The sequence below is a fragment of the Nothoprocta perdicaria genome, unplaced genomic scaffold, assembly GCF_003342845.1.
Source record: "Nothoprocta perdicaria isolate Ctin4 unplaced genomic scaffold, notPer1 scaffold_386, whole genome shotgun sequence".
Classification (NCBI taxonomy): domain Eukaryota; kingdom Metazoa; phylum Chordata; class Aves; order Tinamiformes; family Tinamidae; genus Nothoprocta; species Nothoprocta perdicaria.
The window spans coordinates 354,096-374,802 of record NW_020455628.1 but is presented as its reverse complement, the minus strand read 5'-3'; the positions used below and the strand labels follow the sequence as shown (position 1 = coordinate 374,802).

The window sequence follows — 20,707 nt, the reverse complement described above, 5'->3', positions numbered from 1 at the left end:
TGACTTTCAACAGAAATTTATCAGAGTTAGTCTGCAAGCTTCAACAGTTCAGCAAAAGAGACATGTTCTGCACTCATGAAGAAGTTGACATTGTGAACCACCACAACAATACTGCTTCCRAAGGTTCAGTGCACAACCCCAGCCTTTGTTTGAGTGAAATACCACCCTAAAATACAGACAAAATTCCTGCTCAGAACAGAGGTGATAGCAAGGTGCTGGCCCTTTACCGCTTGTCCTGAGTGCATGCATTCCAGGCAGAGCTGCACCTACTGAAGGGCTGGCTTCTAGATACACAGGATTTACAAGATTCCCAGTGCTGCAATACCAAAGTTTCTTCACTTTGGAGTTTGTAAAAACCTTTAAACCCATTTCCTATGGGAGAGAGAGAGAAAGAAAAAAAAAAAAGAAAACATGATTTTTGTTACTGATTCTTGCTGAGATTTGCACAACTGACCCAGCATTGGTATTTTATTGCCTCAGAAGCAGAACCTGCTCCTGTCTATGGCCTGGAATTTGAGCTGATCCCTCACCCAAGCCTGAATCTGGGTGCTTCAGAGGAGGCTCAGAGACCAAAAAACAAATCCACCTACCCAGTTCGGTTCTAGCAATGCGGTGAGGATAAGTCAGGGAGTGGATATGAAATCTCCTCTCTAAAAGACATCTGAGCTACAATGCAGCTCAAGGATGAACTGATTTGAGGTAACTGTAATGACATGTGAATATTTAACTTCATAGAATCATAGAATGCTGAAGGTTGGAAGGGACCTCAGAGGTCATCGAGTCCAACCCCCCTCCTCACGCAGGGTCACCTAGAGCACGTGGCACAGGGCTGCATCCAAGCAGGTTTTAAAGATCTCCAAAGAAGGAGACTCCACAACCTCTCTGGGCAGCCTGTGCCAGTGCTTTGTCACCCTCACAGTGAAGAAATGCTTCCTTAAGTTCCTGTGGAACTTCCGATGCTTCAGTTTGAAGCCATTTCCTCTAGTCCTATCCCTGCCCACCACTGAAAAGAGGCCGCCCCCCTCCTCATCACTGCCTCCCTTGAGACACACGCTGATCAGGTCCCCCCTCAGCCTCCTCTTCTCCAGGCTGAACAGGCCCAGCTCTCTCAGCCTTTGCTCATAGGGCAGATGTTCCAGGCCCCTGATCATCCTGGTAGCCCTGCGCTGGACTCTCTCCAGCAGCTCCACATCCCTCTTGTACTGGGGAGCCCAGAACTGGACGCAGTACTCCAGATGTGGCCTCACCAGGGCTGAGTAGAGGGGGATGATCACTTCCCTCGACCTGCTGGAGACRCTTTTCTTAATGCACCTTCAAGGTCTCCAGTTAGAACCTTATATCAAATCAACACTAAAGTTTTTCCTGTAAGAAGAAAAATGGATATAGGCAGAATCCCTCTTCCACCAAGGCAGGGGCAAAGCTGGCAAGACAGGTGAAACTTAGGACTGAACTTGCCTCTAGATAAAAAGCAGTGCCTTACTGTTCAGATTCATGAGCCCTTCCCTTGCTACACTGCAGCTGACAGAGCAGACTTAAGCATCCTCTGTCTTACCCCCACTCCAATCCCCAATGATCAAAAAGAACCATACCCTGAGGATGCTGTAAGTATCCTTTTCATTCACATCCACTACTGGAGAATAGGTGACCCCATTCAGAACTATGTTCTTCAAAGGGACACAGTCATCTGGAGGATCCTCCAAGTTCATGTATGAGTTATAGGTATAGTCATGTAATTCCTTCACTGGAAGCAAATCATACACCTGGGAGGAAAGAATAAGTTGCATTTTCAATACCCACTGTTACAAAACACAGCTGAGGGAGACGGGTGCAAGCACCATAACTGCCACAACACCTGCACATGTATCCACACAATCCTGATCCTCCTCATGATGAGAGCAATGAGAATTTGGAAGCCCAGAAAATTTGGAAGTCCAAATTTGAAGATACTCCCTCTTTTGCTATGCACATGTTGGTCTTGTTCTTATGGATCAGGTATATTAAAAATTATATAATCTGGCAGGCCCAGCTGCAGCTCTTTGTCCCTGTTCAGGGGCTGCTGTTTCCTGCTTGGCATAAGGGGAGTAAATTCTCTGACACTTTCAGACACTACTGAAAGAAAATAAATTCATAGCCAGAGAGAATAACAAATAACTATTATTAAACATCAGATAGTTCTTGGCTCTGGCCAAGAGAAGCAGCCCAATTGAAAGAGCTTCCCAATTACTATCCCTACYGTCATGTAATCCTTGAGAAACATCTACTGCCCAGTTCTTTTGTGCATTAAAAAAGATGATTAACATGGCAGAATATTTCTGTGCCAGCACTGACAGGAAGAATTTATCACTATTTTCACCTCAACACTGGGCTGCTTGTATTGAGACCAAGCCCTGAGGTACTGCACAGACTGAGCACTTACAGAGCTGGGTGACAGTTCAGCTTCTGGCTTCATGAGGAGAATACTCTTGTCCACAGCACGGACAGCACATAAGGAGTCTGGGGAGGCCCTTAACAGCAGGTGAGTGTCAGAAGAAGGCAGGCCCTCTGAAGGAGAGAAGCTCAAGTCCACCTGTTACCACAGGAAAAGTTATGTCTCAGATACCTTCAACCTTGCAAGACTTTCTCCTTCAGTTAGGTTCATCAGTCCTAACCTTAAAAATTCCCCCCACACACATGCGCACTCACATACCTCTCTTTCCTACTGTAGATTTGAGTCTTCTTTTTGCAGAAGAATCAATACTAACAATGCTTGGCATGTTCAATATAAGGATTCTCATGAGAAGCAGTGACATCAYGGAGAAAAACTGCAATATTTACTGTCTGGCAATGGTTATGAAGAACTGTTCTAGTGGGTGCATCACACTGCCAGACTAGTGTGTCCTGCCCAAAACCTAACTTATAACTTTAAAAAAAACCCCAACCAACTCTGCCCTACAATGGCTTGCCAGCAGAAGGTGCTTTTCATCACAATCTCACATGATTTTATAAGAAGATGGTTATTCTGCACAAATCTTCCCCCTCCTCAACGGCGCATATTCTTCCTTGACAAAACTTTCCAAGCATCCTTACATCAAAAGGTTTCCTGACAAAGTAGGACAAGCTGCCAGTGTCCCTGGTGTCCTAACCAGAACACACTAGGCCTTCTGCTGACACTGYCACCTCTCCCAGGGCAGTCTCACAACTCTGAGAACAAAAAAGCAATATTCTTCTGGAAGTGGCAGAACAAGGACCTCAATAAAATCGCTACTGGAAAAATATCTAGCATAGATATAGTTGAAAGTTTGTGCCAACTTTATTGACACCAGCTTTGAATCCAGAAAACTTTTGAAAAGAAAGATAAGCACACAAATCATTTGATATTTTTCAGCTTTCACCGAGACCTAGATACAGTGTATAGATTGACCTTTGAGATATGAACAGATTTCAGATGGCCAAGCTCTTATTTTGAGAAGAACTTGTCTCAAGAAGTCATTTAGCTTRGCTTCAAACAGAACAAGGAGTTGTAGCTAGCAGCATCCTGTCTACCATTGTTAAGTCCTCCAGGGCAGCTATGAGGCTTCCCTATTCTGAAGACTGTTCAAATATTCTGCTCTTCTACATGAGAAACACGTCAGAGAATCATGGGGGAATCATGGTGCATGTTAACAGAAAGCTTTTTTCTTCTGCCCTCCTTCAGTCTTACTGGTGCAACTGAAGCATTGTTTATGTGGATTAGAGATTATTGTAGATGACAACAGGAGGATGAAATGTAGGTGAGGCAAGAGATCCAACAAGCACTAACTGTTCCTTGGATTGAGAATGCATGTGTGTTTTAATTGCACAACATGACCACATAGGCTGAGGTGCTGTGGCTGGAATTAATTTGCAGGAAAAGGAACAAAATATATGGGCTGAGTATATCTAAAGGCATAAAAGAGGCCTCCCTTTTTCTTTCTCTACTGATACAGGGCCAGTAGAGAGATCAGTGGATGTGATTGCTGGTGAAGAGGAGTTTTGGCTGTGTAGTCTCTATTAGAACCTTTCACCAGCAGTTGATCTCCTACAAGCCAGCACAAACCAATAAACAATGAATCTATCTAGAACTGGTAGGCAGCTTCTCCAATGAYTAAAAAATCTAAATAAATGAACACGTCCAAACTTCAGTGTAATGTTTGCTCCCTGAAAAAGTAAACACTTACCTTATTGCTGAAGCAGCTTTCTACCTTGAACTTGACTGAATCAGCAATAACCTCCCTGCTGGGGGAAGTGGTGTAGACAAGAACTTGGGCCACAGGAGCAATGTCAGCTTGTACAGGTAGTTGTAGCAAGAAGACTCCACTGGCTAGCAAATMAGAGAAAAAAGCTAAAGGACCCATTCTTGGAGCATTTAAATTTCTAGGTATGACCCCACGCTGAACTTCATCCCAGCCATGATGAAACCCTAGAAGACCAAGTAGGAAGCATTTGTGCCCACAGAGATGTGTAAGTCTCATTGTCTGACTGGAAAGGCCTGGTTCAAGTCCTGCTTCCCACTGCATCAGCATGCTGACTTTTGGTCCATATTCTGTCATCAGACCATCAAACTRCATATCCTAAGAGCTTTGGAGCCACAAGGAATGCAGTGATCATAAGAAAGAAAATTGGCAGATGTAATTAGACAAAAGTCTATTCAAAGCCCAAAATAAACATAGAGAAAACAAAGACTCCACATGTACACTATTTTAGGGGAGAAGCAGATGTGGACTCCCGAATTCCATGGASTGTATATCTGTGTATCTGCCACGGTCATACACTCACCATTTCCATGGTCCATATCCARAGTGTGTGTTCCCGCTTGCTTAATGATTCCTTTGGCCATTACCTTAACAGAAGGAGATACTCTCCTGTGATCGAGGTTATGTATGAGCCAGACCTTAAAGACAGGGAACCTAACAGGGGAATAACTGAAGTCTGTCTGATAGCTGCACCCTGTTCAGTTGCTCTCTATCCTTCTGCAGAAGAATCTCAGAGCTCACCCCAGGGGCAGTGGGACATCCTCCCTCTTCCGCATCTAATCTAGGCCTTTATTTTTCTGGGGAAAAGAACATATTAAGGATTATGGGAAACTATTTAAAGTCTGCTGCCTGACACCACAATTTCCTTCTCTGTGGCCCCCTACAGCTGTCAACAACAATCTGATTGTTTGGCAAGTGCCAGCTTACCAGGTGGTAAAAGACAACTTTCTTCTGCTCTCCAATGGCCTCTGGTGTAAGGATATAGTGCACTTGTACCTCCATGGTAGAGCCACAGCTTAGTGTCTCAGACTTAGGCTCAATTTTGAGGAAGCTCTTACTGGGGGAGTAAAAGCGTTTTACTTGGATATATCCGTGTGCGTAATGTGGAACAACCCAGGAACGCTCGTAGCAGTAGGGCTGTGTTTTATGAGTTGCCTGGAAAAGGAGAAAATCATTATATAGCTACTTAATGACAGGAGTTAAACTAGAGACAATATGTTCATCGCTTAATATTAAAGGTTTGCCATTTTTGTACTAGAGAGTGGACAGACTACAAAGAGCAGATAGATAGTCTACCAAAAAAAAAAAAAAAAAAACCAAGCAAAGAAACAAACAATAAAATACGAGTTTGGAAGATGCAAGGCAATAGGAGCATCCTCAGAAAATCATTGGGAATGATCTGTTTGACAGAGCAACTGGAGTTTGGCACAGACAGGATGTATTGTACTATTTACTATTAGTATCAGCTCAAAAGTTTTTTACCAAAATATCCTACCCTAATTGCAAGTTAGTTTAATATGAATAGAAGTTGATCTATACTTCTCATTATTGTTAATGGTAATGAAGAACAGATGGGACTGTTCATATCAGGATTTAAGAGTACCAAAATCAAGCTAGGGTGCTATGGACAAAGAGGAAAAGTGTCTGCCTGGAGAATTAAAAAACCTAAATCAAACATAAGTTCAGAAGGTGAGAAAGTCAATGTCTTAYTAGCAATGACAGCAAGGGGAAGATATTTTACATCTGGAAGGGTGTTATTTCAGCATTTTGCGTGTCATGTATTCTCCTATTTCCTTAACTTTCTCACTATGCTTGGGAATTCTTGTTTTCTCCTCACCCTGTAAAACTTCTGTAAACTTCACACGCATTGTAGTAGCTTCAGAATTTCAGAGATCTTAATTTGTGACAACAGAACTATAAAGAGGAGACAGAAAATAATTCTAGATCTAGAACCTACCCTCTTCCACTGTGAGATACTGGAAAACTTGGGATAATACACACACATTGCGTTTTCCAGCAATAAAAGGATGCTCAGAAACACTTATACATTATCAAATTCCACAATGGGCAGAGATTTTTTAAGTTTCATATTCTTTGTCTACATATAGCTAAATAAAAANAAAAAAAAAAAAAAAAAAAAAGGGATCAAATATAATACTCAGCAAATGCTGAAAAATGTAGACCATGGAGAAAACTCCTCAAACTGCATGGCTGATCTGAAAAGCACACGCGTGTGAACTAGTCACAATTTTATCTCGTATATGGAATAAAAAAAAAAAAAAAAAAAAAAAAAGGCAGAGGGCTCAAGAGATTTAGAATGTTAAGTTAAACCCTGAGAGATGCGGACTGCTGCAACCACTACAAAGGGTATTTAGACGAGATAACTGGGAAATCACATAACTGAAAAGACGGCAAAGCACCACCAGTGCTCAGAGAGGTTGTAGAATCTCTACCATAGGAGGTTTTTAAAAATGGGATAGACTAATCTGAGGCAGATTTCTCTAGGTATGGTTAGCGATTTCTTGAAGCAGAATAGACTACATGATCTCTTGAAATTCCTTCTAAGCCTATATCGCCATAGCCAAGCAGAAACCCAGTATTTAAGAGCTAAATACAACAACAGGGTTTGTTTTATGCCTGTTTCCACCGCATTGATATCAAGGTTGACATGAACAAACAGGAACAAGAAGCTAAGTTCTTTTGCATATATAGTACAAACATTAGTGCTATTTCTCTTCTAGTCCTGCTGATCAGTATCTCCTTGGCTCCCAGGACTCACTCTAATTCCAATAGAACTGAAGTCAAACGTGGAAGTGTTCAGGGCAAACCATACTCGGCCTTCTTCATTTGTTGTGTATTTGGTGTCCTGGTCTTCATTTAAAGAAATCGTTATAGTTTCATTGGCAAGTGGCATGCCAGACCCATCTTCTAGTTTCACCTGGAGGAGCAAGAACAGATCAGTATAGAAGGAAACCAACACCTGTCAGCTGAAAAGACCAATATTTCTTGAAGTTAAAAGTCCACGGGAAATCATGGGATCATGTCAGACAGGGAATTCTCCACTACACTTTTCATGTGCATCACTGGTCTTTTTCAGAGAGCTGTAAATTTCCTAATTCCTATTTCTTTGGATCTTTACTATATCCCATCCCTGGGTGAAAATAGTGAGCACAGAGATGAAATGTTAGGCTGTCAGGCCTAATAGCTGTTAGGCTTTCTCATCAGGAGGATACCAGAGAAGCAGAACTTCGGCTTGCTTTAAGAAAATGAAGACCAAGGACAGAGGGCTAAGAGGTAAGGTTCACTTTTACTACAGAGYTTGCAGAGCAGAGGAGGCCCACAGGGATTTACTGAGGTCCAGCATCTTTCATAGMGGGGGGCACATATTCATCCAGCAGGTTCGGTAGCATGAACGGCACTCATAAAAGTCCACTCCTTATGGTTTCCCTACCTGCCCAAAGAAGGGGATTCCAGGTTTGTAGTGGGAGTCTGTCTCCTCAAAGGTGATTTTACTAATCGTGGTTGTGATCTCAGAGAAGCTTGTTCCAGTCAATTCCACTCCTGTAGAAAGAAGCATAGAGAATTAATTTGCCTCTGCCTGACCAGAATTACTCTGCCTCCAGCTCAACTTTCCTTTACTGTACAAGCAATTCTAATGATGTTCCTGGACGCTAAGGAGGAAAGCTTTAGAACTCTGGAACTGGGAGCCTGCTTTCGTTCCTGCCTGGCAGGTCCCTGTGTTACTTTGCTCCTGGTCTGCTTGAACAACTCTGTGACCCAAAGGACACGTACCTGTCTCCTCCTCTTTAATCTTAGCCTCCACATGGAGCTTATTCTGATATCCAGTTCTCTTGAGCTGGAATAACTTGGTCTTTACCTCTTTAGAAATACAGCCATGGTTGTCTGTCTGTTGGAGGAAAACAAACAAGATTCTTATCATCTCATGTTCRCAATGTTTATAAAACTCAATGAACCCACCACTCTGTATTGCCTTGAAATGGAAGAAAAGCTCATAACTCACAGGGCATTCTCTTCATTATTTTTTAGAATCACTGGAAAGGCTATAGCTTGTCAAGGAACATTCTGAGCAAGAGCAAAGAGTTTACCAGTCTTGAAACTTAGGAAATTTCTTGCTTATTTGTGTGGCTKTGAAGTTTTAAATTCCAAATAGCTGACATAAAAGCATAGGGAATTATTTAGGCATTGTYGCAGTGAAAATGTTTGCCAGGTATCAGACACATTAGAAGACAGCTGCTGGCTTAAAACTTTAGCAAAGGCAGTATGTCTAATACATAAGCCAAAGCCTATGTATGTGTAGAGAGAAGATGATTGCTTTCCAAAGTTTGCCACCTGTCCTCAGCATCTTTCTCTCCAAGGCAGATATCCACAGTAAAGGGAAGGGCTGCTTGGAACAGAGGTTAGATTAACTGATCTATTACTTTATTTGTTTAGCACAGTTAACAATAACAGTAACAGAATTGTAGGGATGATGTGTAAAAAGCCCCAAGGAAGGACAATGAGGGTGTCTTCTGCTTTTTCTCTTGTCCTGGCACTTTTCCACAGCTGTTATGACACTAGTTTCTATCAGTGTCTCTCCCTTCTCATGTTCATATATTCCATGAGAGTAAACTTACACCTAGAGAACATATTCAGTRCATAATATTCTCTCATATCATGCTGCCCATAAGAGTAATTATGACTCACCTGCCCAGAGAACTCTTCACACACTGCCTTTGCATCTTCTCCATAGCAGTTAGTGGCTGGAGATTCAAACCTCCGGCACACATGGAAGCTCACATGGCCAGGAACAGGCTTTCCAAAGGTGTATCTACCAGCAAGGAAGGTTGAAAGAAAAGAATAATCATTATAAAAAGATAAAAACAGCCTACCCTCAGGAGACTCAAGACTGTTCCCTAGAGCTGCCTCCAGGACACCACAGGAAGTATAAGGCAGCAACAAATTTGACAGCATTTTAGGATCTAGCCTCCGGATGAGGGGCAGGAATACCCAGTCTTATAGTAGTGATTTCACTTTTGGGAATAAAACATAATTCTTCAGATACCACTTATCATGATACTTATTTAACAGAAGGCAGACCTTGTCTCAGAATATGTTGCAAGTACCACTTGATTCTGCTACAACTGTTCTGTGTACATATTTACATGGCCTTTTTCAGCTCCGCTTGCAGCATCTGTTGGATTCTCCCTTTAGGATGCTGGGAACACACCACATAGAATTGAATGAGGTGCTCCAAAGGACATAGGCAGCTCCACTACTTTCCCCTCAACAGTGACAAGAGAAGCTTAAAATATCCTTCCTAGTTAAAGTATATTGAAAAGCACCTCCTTAGTACTACAAGCAGTAGTGGTTGTAAATAAATAAAATGGAAATAAATAAATAAATAGATAAATGAATAAATAAATAGAAACAGAAGAGCAACTGGTATTTCTGTATGTTACAGACGTAATTGTTACAAAGCCCCAACTGGGCCTTTAGCAGCAGTTTAAATAAAGTTAGAATTGCACGGTGAAAAGAARAATGAGACTCACAGACCACAAACTGTCACCATCAGCTTCTCATCAAGAATGGTGATCACCTTGGGCATTTTCACTGTTACTTCAAATTTCGGCAGCACTGCAGCAGAACCGACAGAACAAGTGGATGAGATTGGGAATAGCAACATAGGAAGACATGAAGGCTGCTTGGTAGCTCCTTTCAGAAAGGTTCTGAAAGCCTTCCACATCTAACTAGACTATTTTAGAGGCCCAGGTCACCTGCACATCCCACTGAAATCAATGAAAGCCATAAGTACTCAGCAAATCAGTGTGCCAGGTTAAAAACACAGGATTATTACATTTAAAATACAGCATTTTCTTAGGTAGTACAGTTCCTCAGAGGAGGGCTACATTTAACAGCTAAATAGTCAGCTGAAATATCTCACAGATATAGACAGTTGGGGCAACAGCCTCATCTCTGCATTTTGAAAGTACATAGCTCTTATCAACTTGCAAAACATAAACATAAAAATAATAATAATAATACATAGCTTCCTTGGTGACCCACTTATCATGGGCTGATATCATACCCAAAGCCAGCTGCAGGAGGGGAAGTAGATGGTGACTTTCTTGGGAAAACCAGGAAGTATTCCTAGTGCAAAAGGGATAGTTGCAGTGCAACAATCATGCAACTGAAAGAGGACATGGAATTTTAGAAGTCTCATCTCTGCTGCATGGGCCAGATCCTCCAAACCATGTAATTGGGGCTGCAGCTGCCTTGCTGAGGTATGAAGAAGGCTCTGCTTGCACCATGGGAAGGAAAGGACATTGTGTGTGTGTGTGTGTGCGTGCGTGTACGTGTTCGATGGTTGGGGTGCAGAAGGCGCAGAGACACTTTTTCAGCCATGCTGTGTATCCTACTCAGACCTACTATGCTGTTCAATTGAACTTYCATGCTGTGCTGGGTTAGTTGTCAGGGCCTTGAAACTGTGTACAGCAGCAGTAGTTACCATATTCCTCCACGGAGAAGGGATGTTGGACTGTCTTCCCAGAAGCCTTCTGTACCACAACTGTGTAGGTCCCTTGCATGGGCTCAGAGGTGAGATTGAAGAACATCTGGATTAACCCCCCTTTTAACTCTGCTTTTGTCCACTGGTAAACACGGTTTTTCTTGGGATCCTACAGAAAACAAGACTGYAAGGTGACTGTGACAAAAGTGAATGGCTCCAAAAAGAACTAAAAAGCGCTGGAAAAGGCAGTGAGGGAAGGCTCAATCCCAAGGTTGCAAATGGCTGCAAGGTAGGAGTGAGTGGCACTAGTACAGCTATGTGAAAAGTCCAGGGCTGGATAACAGAATTAGCTGTTACCGTGGTGCAGAGTACCTGGTTGCCACTGTATGGGTTAAGGGTTTGCATATTTTAATTAATGCTATGGGCCTTCTATATAAGTCAGAATCATCTTGAGGCAGCTTGTAGCTACACAGTCCAGGCTGAAATATGATAGATCTGAACATGAACGGAATGATTACACATACCTCAATGTAGACCAGCGGAAACTAGAAAGAAAAGAAATGAAACAGTATATTTAGAATTCACATTTAGGCAGAGTGCAAGCAATACAATCAAATGATCATGGCTATGACCATATGTTTTGAGGAACAAGATAATCACCCAAAGGGATAAGGAAGAAAAACTCTGATACAGATCAACAAAGCAATATGAGGTACACCAAGGGAAGGCCACTTCTTTGTCCCAAGTATTCAATCAAGACAGAAAAGTCAACTGAAATTGCTTCCTATGTATAATCTGGAATACCAATTACAGCAGGCTAGTCAAGCCTGTATGCACACTGTGATAATGGCAAATTTGTTCACTGCTGAAGTATTTACATTGCCCATTTGCAGTTTCATTCTCAAACCTTTCCAATAATGCAGAAGGCAGCCTTGGCAAAAATATGGAGATAAGATCTGGGTCATAAGAGCTGAAAGAGCCTATGAACTGCGTAACTACCTCAGCATACTGTGAGTTCTCCCTAAATGACATTTCTTTCCTCCCTTTTCCCACAAATGTCGCTTAAGGCAGAAGCACTATCGAAAAGGAACTGCCATACTCACCATCTCATTCACAGGATGGAAATTTTCATCCAGTGAAACAATTCTAAACTGAACTGGTGGAGAAAGGCAGACAGTGAGGGTCTACAATGCAGTTACCATCCAGAAAACATTGTTTGCAAACACATCTGATGTCACAGGGAGCAGAATCATGATCTACTATGGAAATCCCATTCATTAGAAAGCCAAGTCAGGTGAGAAATGTTAATTATAAGTTGCTAAGAGCAACTTCCCCCAGGCAAGCATGGCTAAGCACGCCCCCAGGCTGTATGAGTATCTTACTGACCCCTGGCAAAAGAAACTGTCTAACCATGACCACTTAGGCTGACACTTAAGTTGTATTTGTCAACTTCAGCTGCAAGAGTATATTCTTATGCTTCTCTTAATATGGGTCTTTGGATTTTGTTCTAACCACACTAGTTTCTTGCGAAGGATGAACGCAAGAAAACCATTTCAGCCCTGCTTGCATGTTCTTGTTGATTCTGAACAAACAGTGTACTCTTTCTTTTAGGACATTAGTCCCCTATGACGACAAATTTAGGAGACGAATAGCCTGAAAGAAATGGCTTATACAATCCAACTTGATGTCTTCAGTGAAGAAAATCAGCTGCCATCTGAGAGTTATTTCCTGAGTTAGTTTGAACTTTAGCCCTATTCTTTAATGGACAAATACCCAGTCATTGTTAATTTTTTGGTGGTTTTAGCAAAAGGGATGGCAATTTTATTTAAGAGGGTCAAAACTGCAYGGACAGAGCTCCCAAGGACAGACAGAATGTGTGCAGGTATCTTTGGGTACATGTGTGTATCTTACAGTTTTCAAATTTATTCCCACGCAGAACATTTAAAACACATGCTTCAGTTACGACTGCTGTTCTGAACCTCATTGTCAACATCTGGCCAGCACAGCTTAGAAATTTTAATAGGAATTTCACTTTGAATTCAGATGTCTACCCATTCCCTGTTACCTGTCTGTCCAGGCTTGTAGATGGGCTTGTCTGTCTGGACGAAGACTAAACTTTCAGAATTCTTGACCAGAACTGACTTGCGGCTCCTGAACTCCAGTGTCGCCCCCTTCACCAGTACAGTTATAAATGCAACTTGTGATTGGCTTTTTGCTTTTGGAAGCTGGAGAATGGCAGGGAGAAAGCTCTGTTAGTGATCATCCATAAAGGTCTATTGAAGTGAACTGGCCTTTGTGAAATGAGACATCTGACATAATCTCGATGGACCCGACATTCATTAGAGTTTAGGGAAAATGGAATCAGGAACAAGGGAGAGATCTTTACTTGTCCCATATTTCTACTCTTTCCTAATGCCGTGCAGTGGTTATGCAAGCATTGCACAGCAAATGAATTCCCAGTCCTGCCAAACAATTTCAACCAAAATGTTTTTGTCCTTTTTCCTTTGCCATCCCTAGGGAGATAGAATCATCTCTTTCTCTTGGATATTATGCCTGGCCCCTGCAGAAGGTTTCATTTTCCAAAACAGACATATTAGACTCTTGTACGCCTCTCTCTAAAAGGCAAATTCACCCTTCAGTCTGTATCTGATAAACCCAGCCAACATTTTCAGTGTCTTGACTGCCAGTTCTTCAGCCTTCAGGCCAAAGCCCTTTTCGTTGTCTAAGTCAGATGATCTACTCCGCTATTGCCCAGTATTGCTCCTAAAATTGTCAGTTACATTAATGTACAAATTCTCTGCTTCCAGTTTTCCAAACACAAGCAATTATATCTTTGTGTTCTCACATTAATTCAGTGTATTGTATCCACAAGGCAAAAGGCATTTTAAGTACAGCTCCAAACCAGACTAAGTCCCCCATATTACAACCTTTTGGCTGCTGAAGGATCATATGAGAAACCAGCTGAGCTGTATGTCCACAAACAGTTGTCAAGCATGTGAAAACTAAACCTACTTCTTTCTACTGGCCTCTCCTACTCCTATTCCAGAGAGGGAATGATGCCTTTCCAGGGTTCAGCATCTCCCATTCACATAGCTAAGCCCTAAGCTAAGAAGAGCTAAGCCCTAAGAAGGTGTCGAGGATGGACATCTAATGTGAACTAGAGGGAAGTGGACTAGAGACACAGCATCACTCTGTTCATTACTACTCAGAGCCCTTACAATTTATCCTTAACACAAGCAGTTAGTCCACAAACATCAGATACTCACTGAAAAAGGGATACAGGTGAACACATCCTTCTTTGACACCACATCATCAATCAGGCTCCTGTTTTCCCCTTGGTACTCCAGCGTGGCACTCAGCGTCACGGACTCATTCAGGTGGCTCAGCTGAACACAGACCTTCTCCTGAGTGCCAGTGGATATCAGGAAGGGCAGTAACACCATGTACTGCCTAGGAAGAGGGGAAAGCACTGATTAAACAGAACAGAACAGAGGGGGAAACACAGAAGCCGGAAGAGGTAACAGAAACTGCATCAAAAGAGCAAGTAAAGTAGTCTGATGGCTGCAGCCTTTGCTATACAGAGAGAGGTGCAAATTATAGGAGTGTAACGAGCTTTCCATCGTGCCTCTAACAACAGGAAAAACACATCAACAATGCTCCAAAGTAAAATAGAGCTGGAAATCCTCAAAGCAAATGTCTGGAAAGGTCACCAGGTTTTGGCACAACAGTAGTACTTCCTTCCAGGAACCTAAATGCTGCCGGCATGGAGAAGAGAAAAAAAGTCAAGYGCCACCTTTGCTAGTCAGTCTAGTAAGTTTTAGGAGCCACACAAGTGATGGTACCTTGTGAACTAAGGATACTGACTGCATTACTGTCTCCTCAAGTATCYTCATGCTTTGCAGAGCCCCAAAAGGGCCACAGTGTGGTGCCAGATGTCAAGCAAAAACGCTGAGAAAATTCAACCTTTCAYGGAGAAGAAGCACTTTACACTGCGGTTAACCAAAGTGCTGCTGCACAGCCTTATTTTGCTGAGGAGGAAGGGACAGTGCGAAAGAGAGCAAYAAGAAAGTTTCTGGGATGTCAGAACTCCCTGTGCACGGCTCTAGCCATATGCACACACAAAACACATACTCTTTAATATACAGATATGTGCGAAAGGAAGTGTAGAAAGGATGTGATAYAATACAGATACAATACTACCCTTGCAGTCTGCTAGCACCTCACAGACCTTAACAGTCATACTCATGTCTAACAGGCGTCCCAAAACACTTATTGAGAAAGAAGTTTTCGCTCTATTCACTAAATTAAAAAATATGAATAAAAATAACAAAAAATATGGTYATGTCAGACCTGTTATTTGCTCCCGTGAACAAATTTGTACAAACTGATCAAATCTTGTGAAACAAATAAACATTCCCTTCCTCAGGGCATTATGACCTAGGAGTAGGGAGGCAACGCAAAGTGAAGCCATTTTCTTTWAAAAATAAAATTAAAAACTAAAGGTTTAAGAAAGCCTGACTGTGTGCATCAGCAATTACAAAAAGTAACTTTTTAACTACTTCAGTGCTCAACAGAAAGTTTTGCTGAAAATTTTCAAACCATTAACTCAAGCAGCAAAAGGTATTCCTAGAACATCTTATTGATTTTTATTGCTGTTCTGAGCCCCTCTGGAACACCAGAACTCCTTTTACCCAGTTCTGTTGTCTTTATTGTCAGATAAAATAAAGCTGCCAGGAGGTGACAGAGTGAGAGCCGAGTAAAGAATTCTACCCAAGTCTCCTGCCTGYCCAAAGAACCCCATGTTCTGCTTACGGTTCTGTGGTGGAAGAGCTGTTTCCAGAGAAGATGACAAAGAGGAGGAGGACGATGATTGGTTTTGTTGGTAGCCTGTCCTTCCTCATGGTGCAGCGCAGGATGCGGTGAACTGGGCAAACACCAGCCTGGTCTGCTCCTGSTGCTCCTCTGCACCTTGTACTGCCCCTCTGCTGCCTGGTAGATCAACCCCTTTATGGTGTCCACAGCAAATAGCCTGTGGGCTGGAGGAGATAAGGGCTGTGGGCCAGAATCCACCCGGAAACGGCAAAGAGGAATGTAAGGGGGAGCTGAAACTTGCAGCCCTGAATTCCCGGCAAAAGGCCAGGCACTAAGGAAGACGGGGGATGGGAGTTGGACAGCATGAGGCCTTCTTGCTTTCAGAGAAGGGGGAGAACGGGGAGGAGTAATGCAGGAGGGAGGGTGGCAGCTACAGAAGAGAAAACAGCAGAGGAAAATGGGAAGGACTCCATTTCTGAGAGCTCTGTTTGTGAGGCTGGCCAGCGCACTGGCCGTGGAGGCTGATGGATGAGCTGAGAGCAGAATGGGGAGCTAGTGTTTTAAACTGGTGTGGTGTCCAACTCCTACTTAAGAGGATGATTRCTTCTAGAAAGAGAAGCCCCTCTTACTAGAGCAGCCCTGTTGGATATGAAAATGGTAAATGTAAATTTTGTGAAAACTTTTCCCCTCCACCCACTGTAATCTTTTGTGCTGCCCATTCCTGGTCCCATCAGGGCTAATGCTGGGAAGTGGGGCCAGAGAGCAGCTGGACAGTCCCCTCTCTCAGATAACCTGACCTTCACCCTGACTGCAACAGGGACAGTAACATGACAGAAGCTGCCAAAATTTCATCCCATTAACAGCATGTAACATATTAACCAGTTCTACAGAGCAGCAGTTACCTTAACCCAACAGATGTGCAAGATCTTATTTTGTATATACTTGTTTGTATTGTTCCAGATCAAGTTATTAGCACATTTATGTAACTGATGGGAACCATCCTGGTTGCTTCAGAGTGGAGGTGAAAATCCACATAATGCAGCATGACAGGCAATATTGTGTCAGAGAGGGAAATTTCTTCCTTACTTAGGGTTCTACTATAGTTACCTTACACTGCAGTAGGAGAATCAATAGTTCTGATAATTATTACCCTTTCCAGTGCTAGGTATCTCTCTTACTCATAGTCCTAACTCAGACTCCAAAGAATAGAAGTCTGTGTCAGAGGACCTAAAGCAAAATTATGGATTAAGAGGGTACAAGGTAAAACGATTCTCTCTAATCTTCCCCCCTCCTACTATGCTCAGTTGTTTCCTAAGCTCAGGGATTTTAGAATTAAGAAATCTTAAATGAAATGTCATAATAAACTTTCACGAGAGACCTCTTCTCTGCAGTGGTCCTGCATGAGGATACTAATGTATGCCTAATTTCCTTGAGGATTGTATAAAACAAACAAACAACTAAACAACAACAAGCCCACACTTGTGTTCAGACTTTTCCATCTGGTGCTTTAAGGCTYCCCTGCCTGACCAAAAAAAAATTCTATGCAGGAGGAGCTATGTTGTCCATGGAGAAAAGGGTTTGTACATGGGGTCATCAAGGCCTCTTTAATATATGATTTTACATTGATTTGAACAGGCTGGAAGTCAGCCTAATTGTACACAATCCTCACAGGAAAGAGGTGCAGGACTGCACGTAGCAGGGAAAGCCAGGGCTGCCACTTTCAACAAGCTGTTAAGAAATCAGTTCACACTGATATAGGAAGGCAGATCACTGAATTGCCTCAGTATTTTCTGGTAAGACCATGTGTCAAAATCCCTGACTCTGGTGACCACTTTTGGTGGAGGAAGATTGGGATCTTTTAAGCAAACTTCTACCTAGGCAACTGTGGACAGTGCAGGCAAACAACTGAATGTCTGAGCAGCTTAATGAAGCAGTGAGTGAGGTAGTAACATCACAGGTAGTAACATCATGAGTGAGGAGAAGCTTCTTCACTGTGAGGGTGCCAGAGCCCTGGCACAGGCTGCCCAGGGAAGCTGTGGAGTCTCCTTCTCTGGAGGTCTTCCAAACCCACCTRGATGCCGCCCTGTGCCCTGTGCTCTTGGTGTCCCTGCTGGAGCAGGGGTTGGACTAGATGATCTCTACAGGTCCCTTCCAACCTTAAATATTCTGTGATTCTGTGATCACCACTGCTTTTCACAGGTCCGTGACTTTACAAGGTACGGGCAGTAAAAAGCAGGCCTTTGGAGTTGAGTGACATACAAGTGATGGTAAGAAAACTTTGTTAGAAAACAGCACTGTTGTTTTTAAAATGGAATGAAATTCACTTCATGCCATTGAGTTTAGAGCCATCTTCCTAAACCTGCCCACAGCCTGTGCTGTTGGTCAGTCCGATACAGAAACATCCTGTTTGAATTCTCTTGAACGGGTCCTAAAGTAGTAAGCCAGACTGAAAATATCAGTAAGAATGACCCAAGAGAACAGAAACCAAGACACTTCTGCCTCACCTATTTCATATGTGTTTGACAATACTGTTTCTCCATATTTTCTAATCTGAAAGATAAGCCCTGCAGATCGTGCCTGGAATAACAAGCATGAATGTACAATCATGAGGAAGTAAGCATACTTTCAGGGGTCCTGGGCTGATTCTTCACAGAACATTTCTAAGGAAACTAAGTGAACCAAATGCACATCAGATTTTCTGAAATGCACATCAGGTTTTCTGATACAGCCCACTTTGTAAGGATGGTTGCTGCTGCAATACCAATCATAGGGTAAAATCAGGTCACAGCAGGAAGTGCAGGTATTAACAGATCCCTGTGAAGAGCCCAGGACCAAACCTCATTAAATTTTTATATGAACATTCCTTCTAGTTTTCTTTTCTGTGTTCATTTCCTTTTGCCTAACATTTAACTCTTCTATTAACGAAGAAGCCTGTTATTGTTAAAAGGTGAGGCCTGCAACAGAAATTCAACCCTGAAGTAAATCCTATTAAGAAGGATTTACTTCAGGGTAAGAAGAAAAGGGAAAGAAGAAAAAAAAGCCAAGAGAGAGAGAGATTTTGCTTTCCCTACACTTGCAATGAATCCCAACAAAAACAAGGTTTCTGTGATTGGGCTGAGCCCCATTCTTATCTCCTGCTGCTATAAAGAATACTTCGAGGCAGACATCCTCACACAGAAGCATTAACAAAGCTGACTTGCTAAAGTGCTGGGAATACAAGTTGTTTGTGGAATGTCTTGAGTGTTGTTGGTGGCTTAAGGACAGTTGTTGTGCTTCCATCTCTGAAAAAAAGGAAGGGACACTGAACACGAACAGGCTTTGCAGCACAGGGCATGTGTAACTAAATAGGTAGGAAAGTCCTGCTTATGAGGGAAAGTCTTAGCAGGGATACTGGCCAATGCATAGGTAGTAGAGGTAGTGATGGGAAAGCAGCAGGATCATGGAAGCTTTCTCTATGCAGAAAAATGGATAATTGGRGAGTATGGGGAGAATGGGAGAGTTTCTTGGGGAAACTGTCCACCAATGCAGATTTGGGGGAACTGTGCACCAGTGAGAGCCTGGTGCATTCTTCCAATACAGCAGAGAGCTGGCTCTGTAAATATGCAGAACATGATGCAACATGATGATTCCAGTCCAAGGACCGGAAGCGTTCTAGCTAGATTAATTGAATGAAAGCAAATAAKCTCTGGCTTGTATGAATCCAGATCAAGTGTTTCTGCTCTACTGGTGCCAACATGCCTCACTTCCTGCATGATCAACCGCTTCAACCCTTCAACCCATGTCTTCAGTGATCATTGATGTTCCTGCCCTCAAGAAAAATGTGCTAGAAAATGAGCAGTGGAGCAGGTGATATCACATGTACAGCAGATAAATCTTCCAAGAGTATTCAGAATGTTTCTCTGCTCTTTGCCATAGGGTCTGAGATGGATTGTTGGGGGCCTGCTAAAGGAATATATTCCTCAAAATATAGGAATTGGAACTGGATAGATATTAACAGCTAGTAGAGAGCTAGAACAATTTCTGGTTTAACCCACTATAATGGAGTTCAAGATCTGAACTCTGTTGCTTAGATGAGTGTCCAATCCTTTGCTCTTGGATGTTCAGCATGTTCAGCATCCCTTTGTGAATTTAATCATCTTCCAAATCAGAGGAGTCGCAAAGGAGATGCTTAGATTACCAAAACCTATAGCAAATCCCTGTACAATGGCTGACCACAGATAGGGAGCTATGAAAGACGGGAAAAAGRAAAAAAAAAAAAGTGGTTTAGGTAGTTTCCCTGTGTCATTTCTATAACAGTGCTGTGTGCTGTAAAGTCTGGGAGTTCTATAAGGAATTAAAATATTTAGGACATCCTTGTCCCCACTTTCAGGGTAGGTACAACAGAGACCTTGTTTGACATATCACAAGTCTTCACCTCAGAAAGGAAGTGATGCATGGTAAATCCTTTACTAATATATAAATGTTCTGTGTCTTCAAGAACAAATATTTGTGCTGTGCACTTCACAAACATTCTCCAAAGTAACACATTTTTGCATAGACTTTACACATTCTAAGTGCCCTGAGGACAAACCCAGGCATTACTGGTTCTTCCTGGTCACAGCTATCATTTCCAGTTTGAAGGCAAAGCCAAGGCCTTTCTACCAGCTCTCTCAGCAAGAGCATCCTGTTCACAGACTTAGTCACATAATTGTGTTCCGTCTTCGGAGGACACACTCAAGTCAGCCACCTTAGCTGGCTCAGTCAGCTCATATTCACAGATTCACAGATTCACAGAATATTTAAGGTTGGAAGGGACCTCTACAGATCATCTAGTCCAACCTTCCTGCTCAAGCAGGCACACCCAGAGCACGGGGCACAGGGTGGCATCCAGGCGGGTTTTGAAGACCTCCAGAGTAGGAGACTCCACAACCTCCCTGGGCAGCCTGTTCCACTGCTCTGTCACCCTAACAGTAAAGAAGTTGCTCCTCACCTGGAGACGGAACTTCTTATGCTTCAGCTTGTGGCCATTACCCCTYGTCCTATCGCGGGCCACCAGTGAGAACAGCCTGTCCCCTTCCTCCCTGCATTCTCCCTTCCTGAACTTATACATATTAATCATATCCCCTCTGAGCCGTCTCTTCTCCAGAGAAAACAGGCCCAG

At 42.7% G+C, this 20,707-nt stretch overlaps 1 protein-coding gene across 1 annotated transcript in view; it reads right to left on the bottom strand.

Annotated features, from left to right (window-relative positions):
- A2M (alpha-2-macroglobulin) overlaps window positions 1-15,728 on the bottom strand; it is a 29,678-nt gene extending 13,950 nt beyond the window's left edge. Inside the window, exons 1-17 of the mRNA XM_026044808.1 lie at window positions 15,568-15,728; window positions 14,022-14,205; window positions 12,821-12,980; window positions 11,859-11,911; window positions 11,280-11,300; window positions 10,756-10,924; window positions 9,800-9,884; window positions 8,955-9,078; window positions 8,043-8,157; window positions 7,702-7,811; window positions 7,030-7,188; window positions 5,178-5,405; window positions 4,774-4,837; window positions 4,176-4,318; window positions 2,417-2,566; window positions 1,590-1,760; window positions 228-372 (exon numbers count right to left, since the gene is read on the bottom strand). Coding sequence (XP_025900593.1) covers window positions 228-372; window positions 1,590-1,760; window positions 2,417-2,566; window positions 4,176-4,318; window positions 4,774-4,837; window positions 5,178-5,405; window positions 7,030-7,188; window positions 7,702-7,811; window positions 8,043-8,157; window positions 8,955-9,078; window positions 9,800-9,884; window positions 10,756-10,924; window positions 11,280-11,300; window positions 11,859-11,911; window positions 12,821-12,980; window positions 14,022-14,205; window positions 15,568-15,656 — 2,170 coding nt within the window. The 5' untranslated portion in view covers window positions 15,657-15,728. The remainder of the gene's footprint in view (window positions 1-227; window positions 373-1,589; window positions 1,761-2,416; window positions 2,567-4,175; window positions 4,319-4,773; window positions 4,838-5,177; window positions 5,406-7,029; window positions 7,189-7,701; window positions 7,812-8,042; window positions 8,158-8,954; window positions 9,079-9,799; window positions 9,885-10,755; window positions 10,925-11,279; window positions 11,301-11,858; window positions 11,912-12,820; window positions 12,981-14,021; window positions 14,206-15,567) is intronic.
- Between the last annotated feature and the right edge of the window lie 4,979 nt (window positions 15,729-20,707).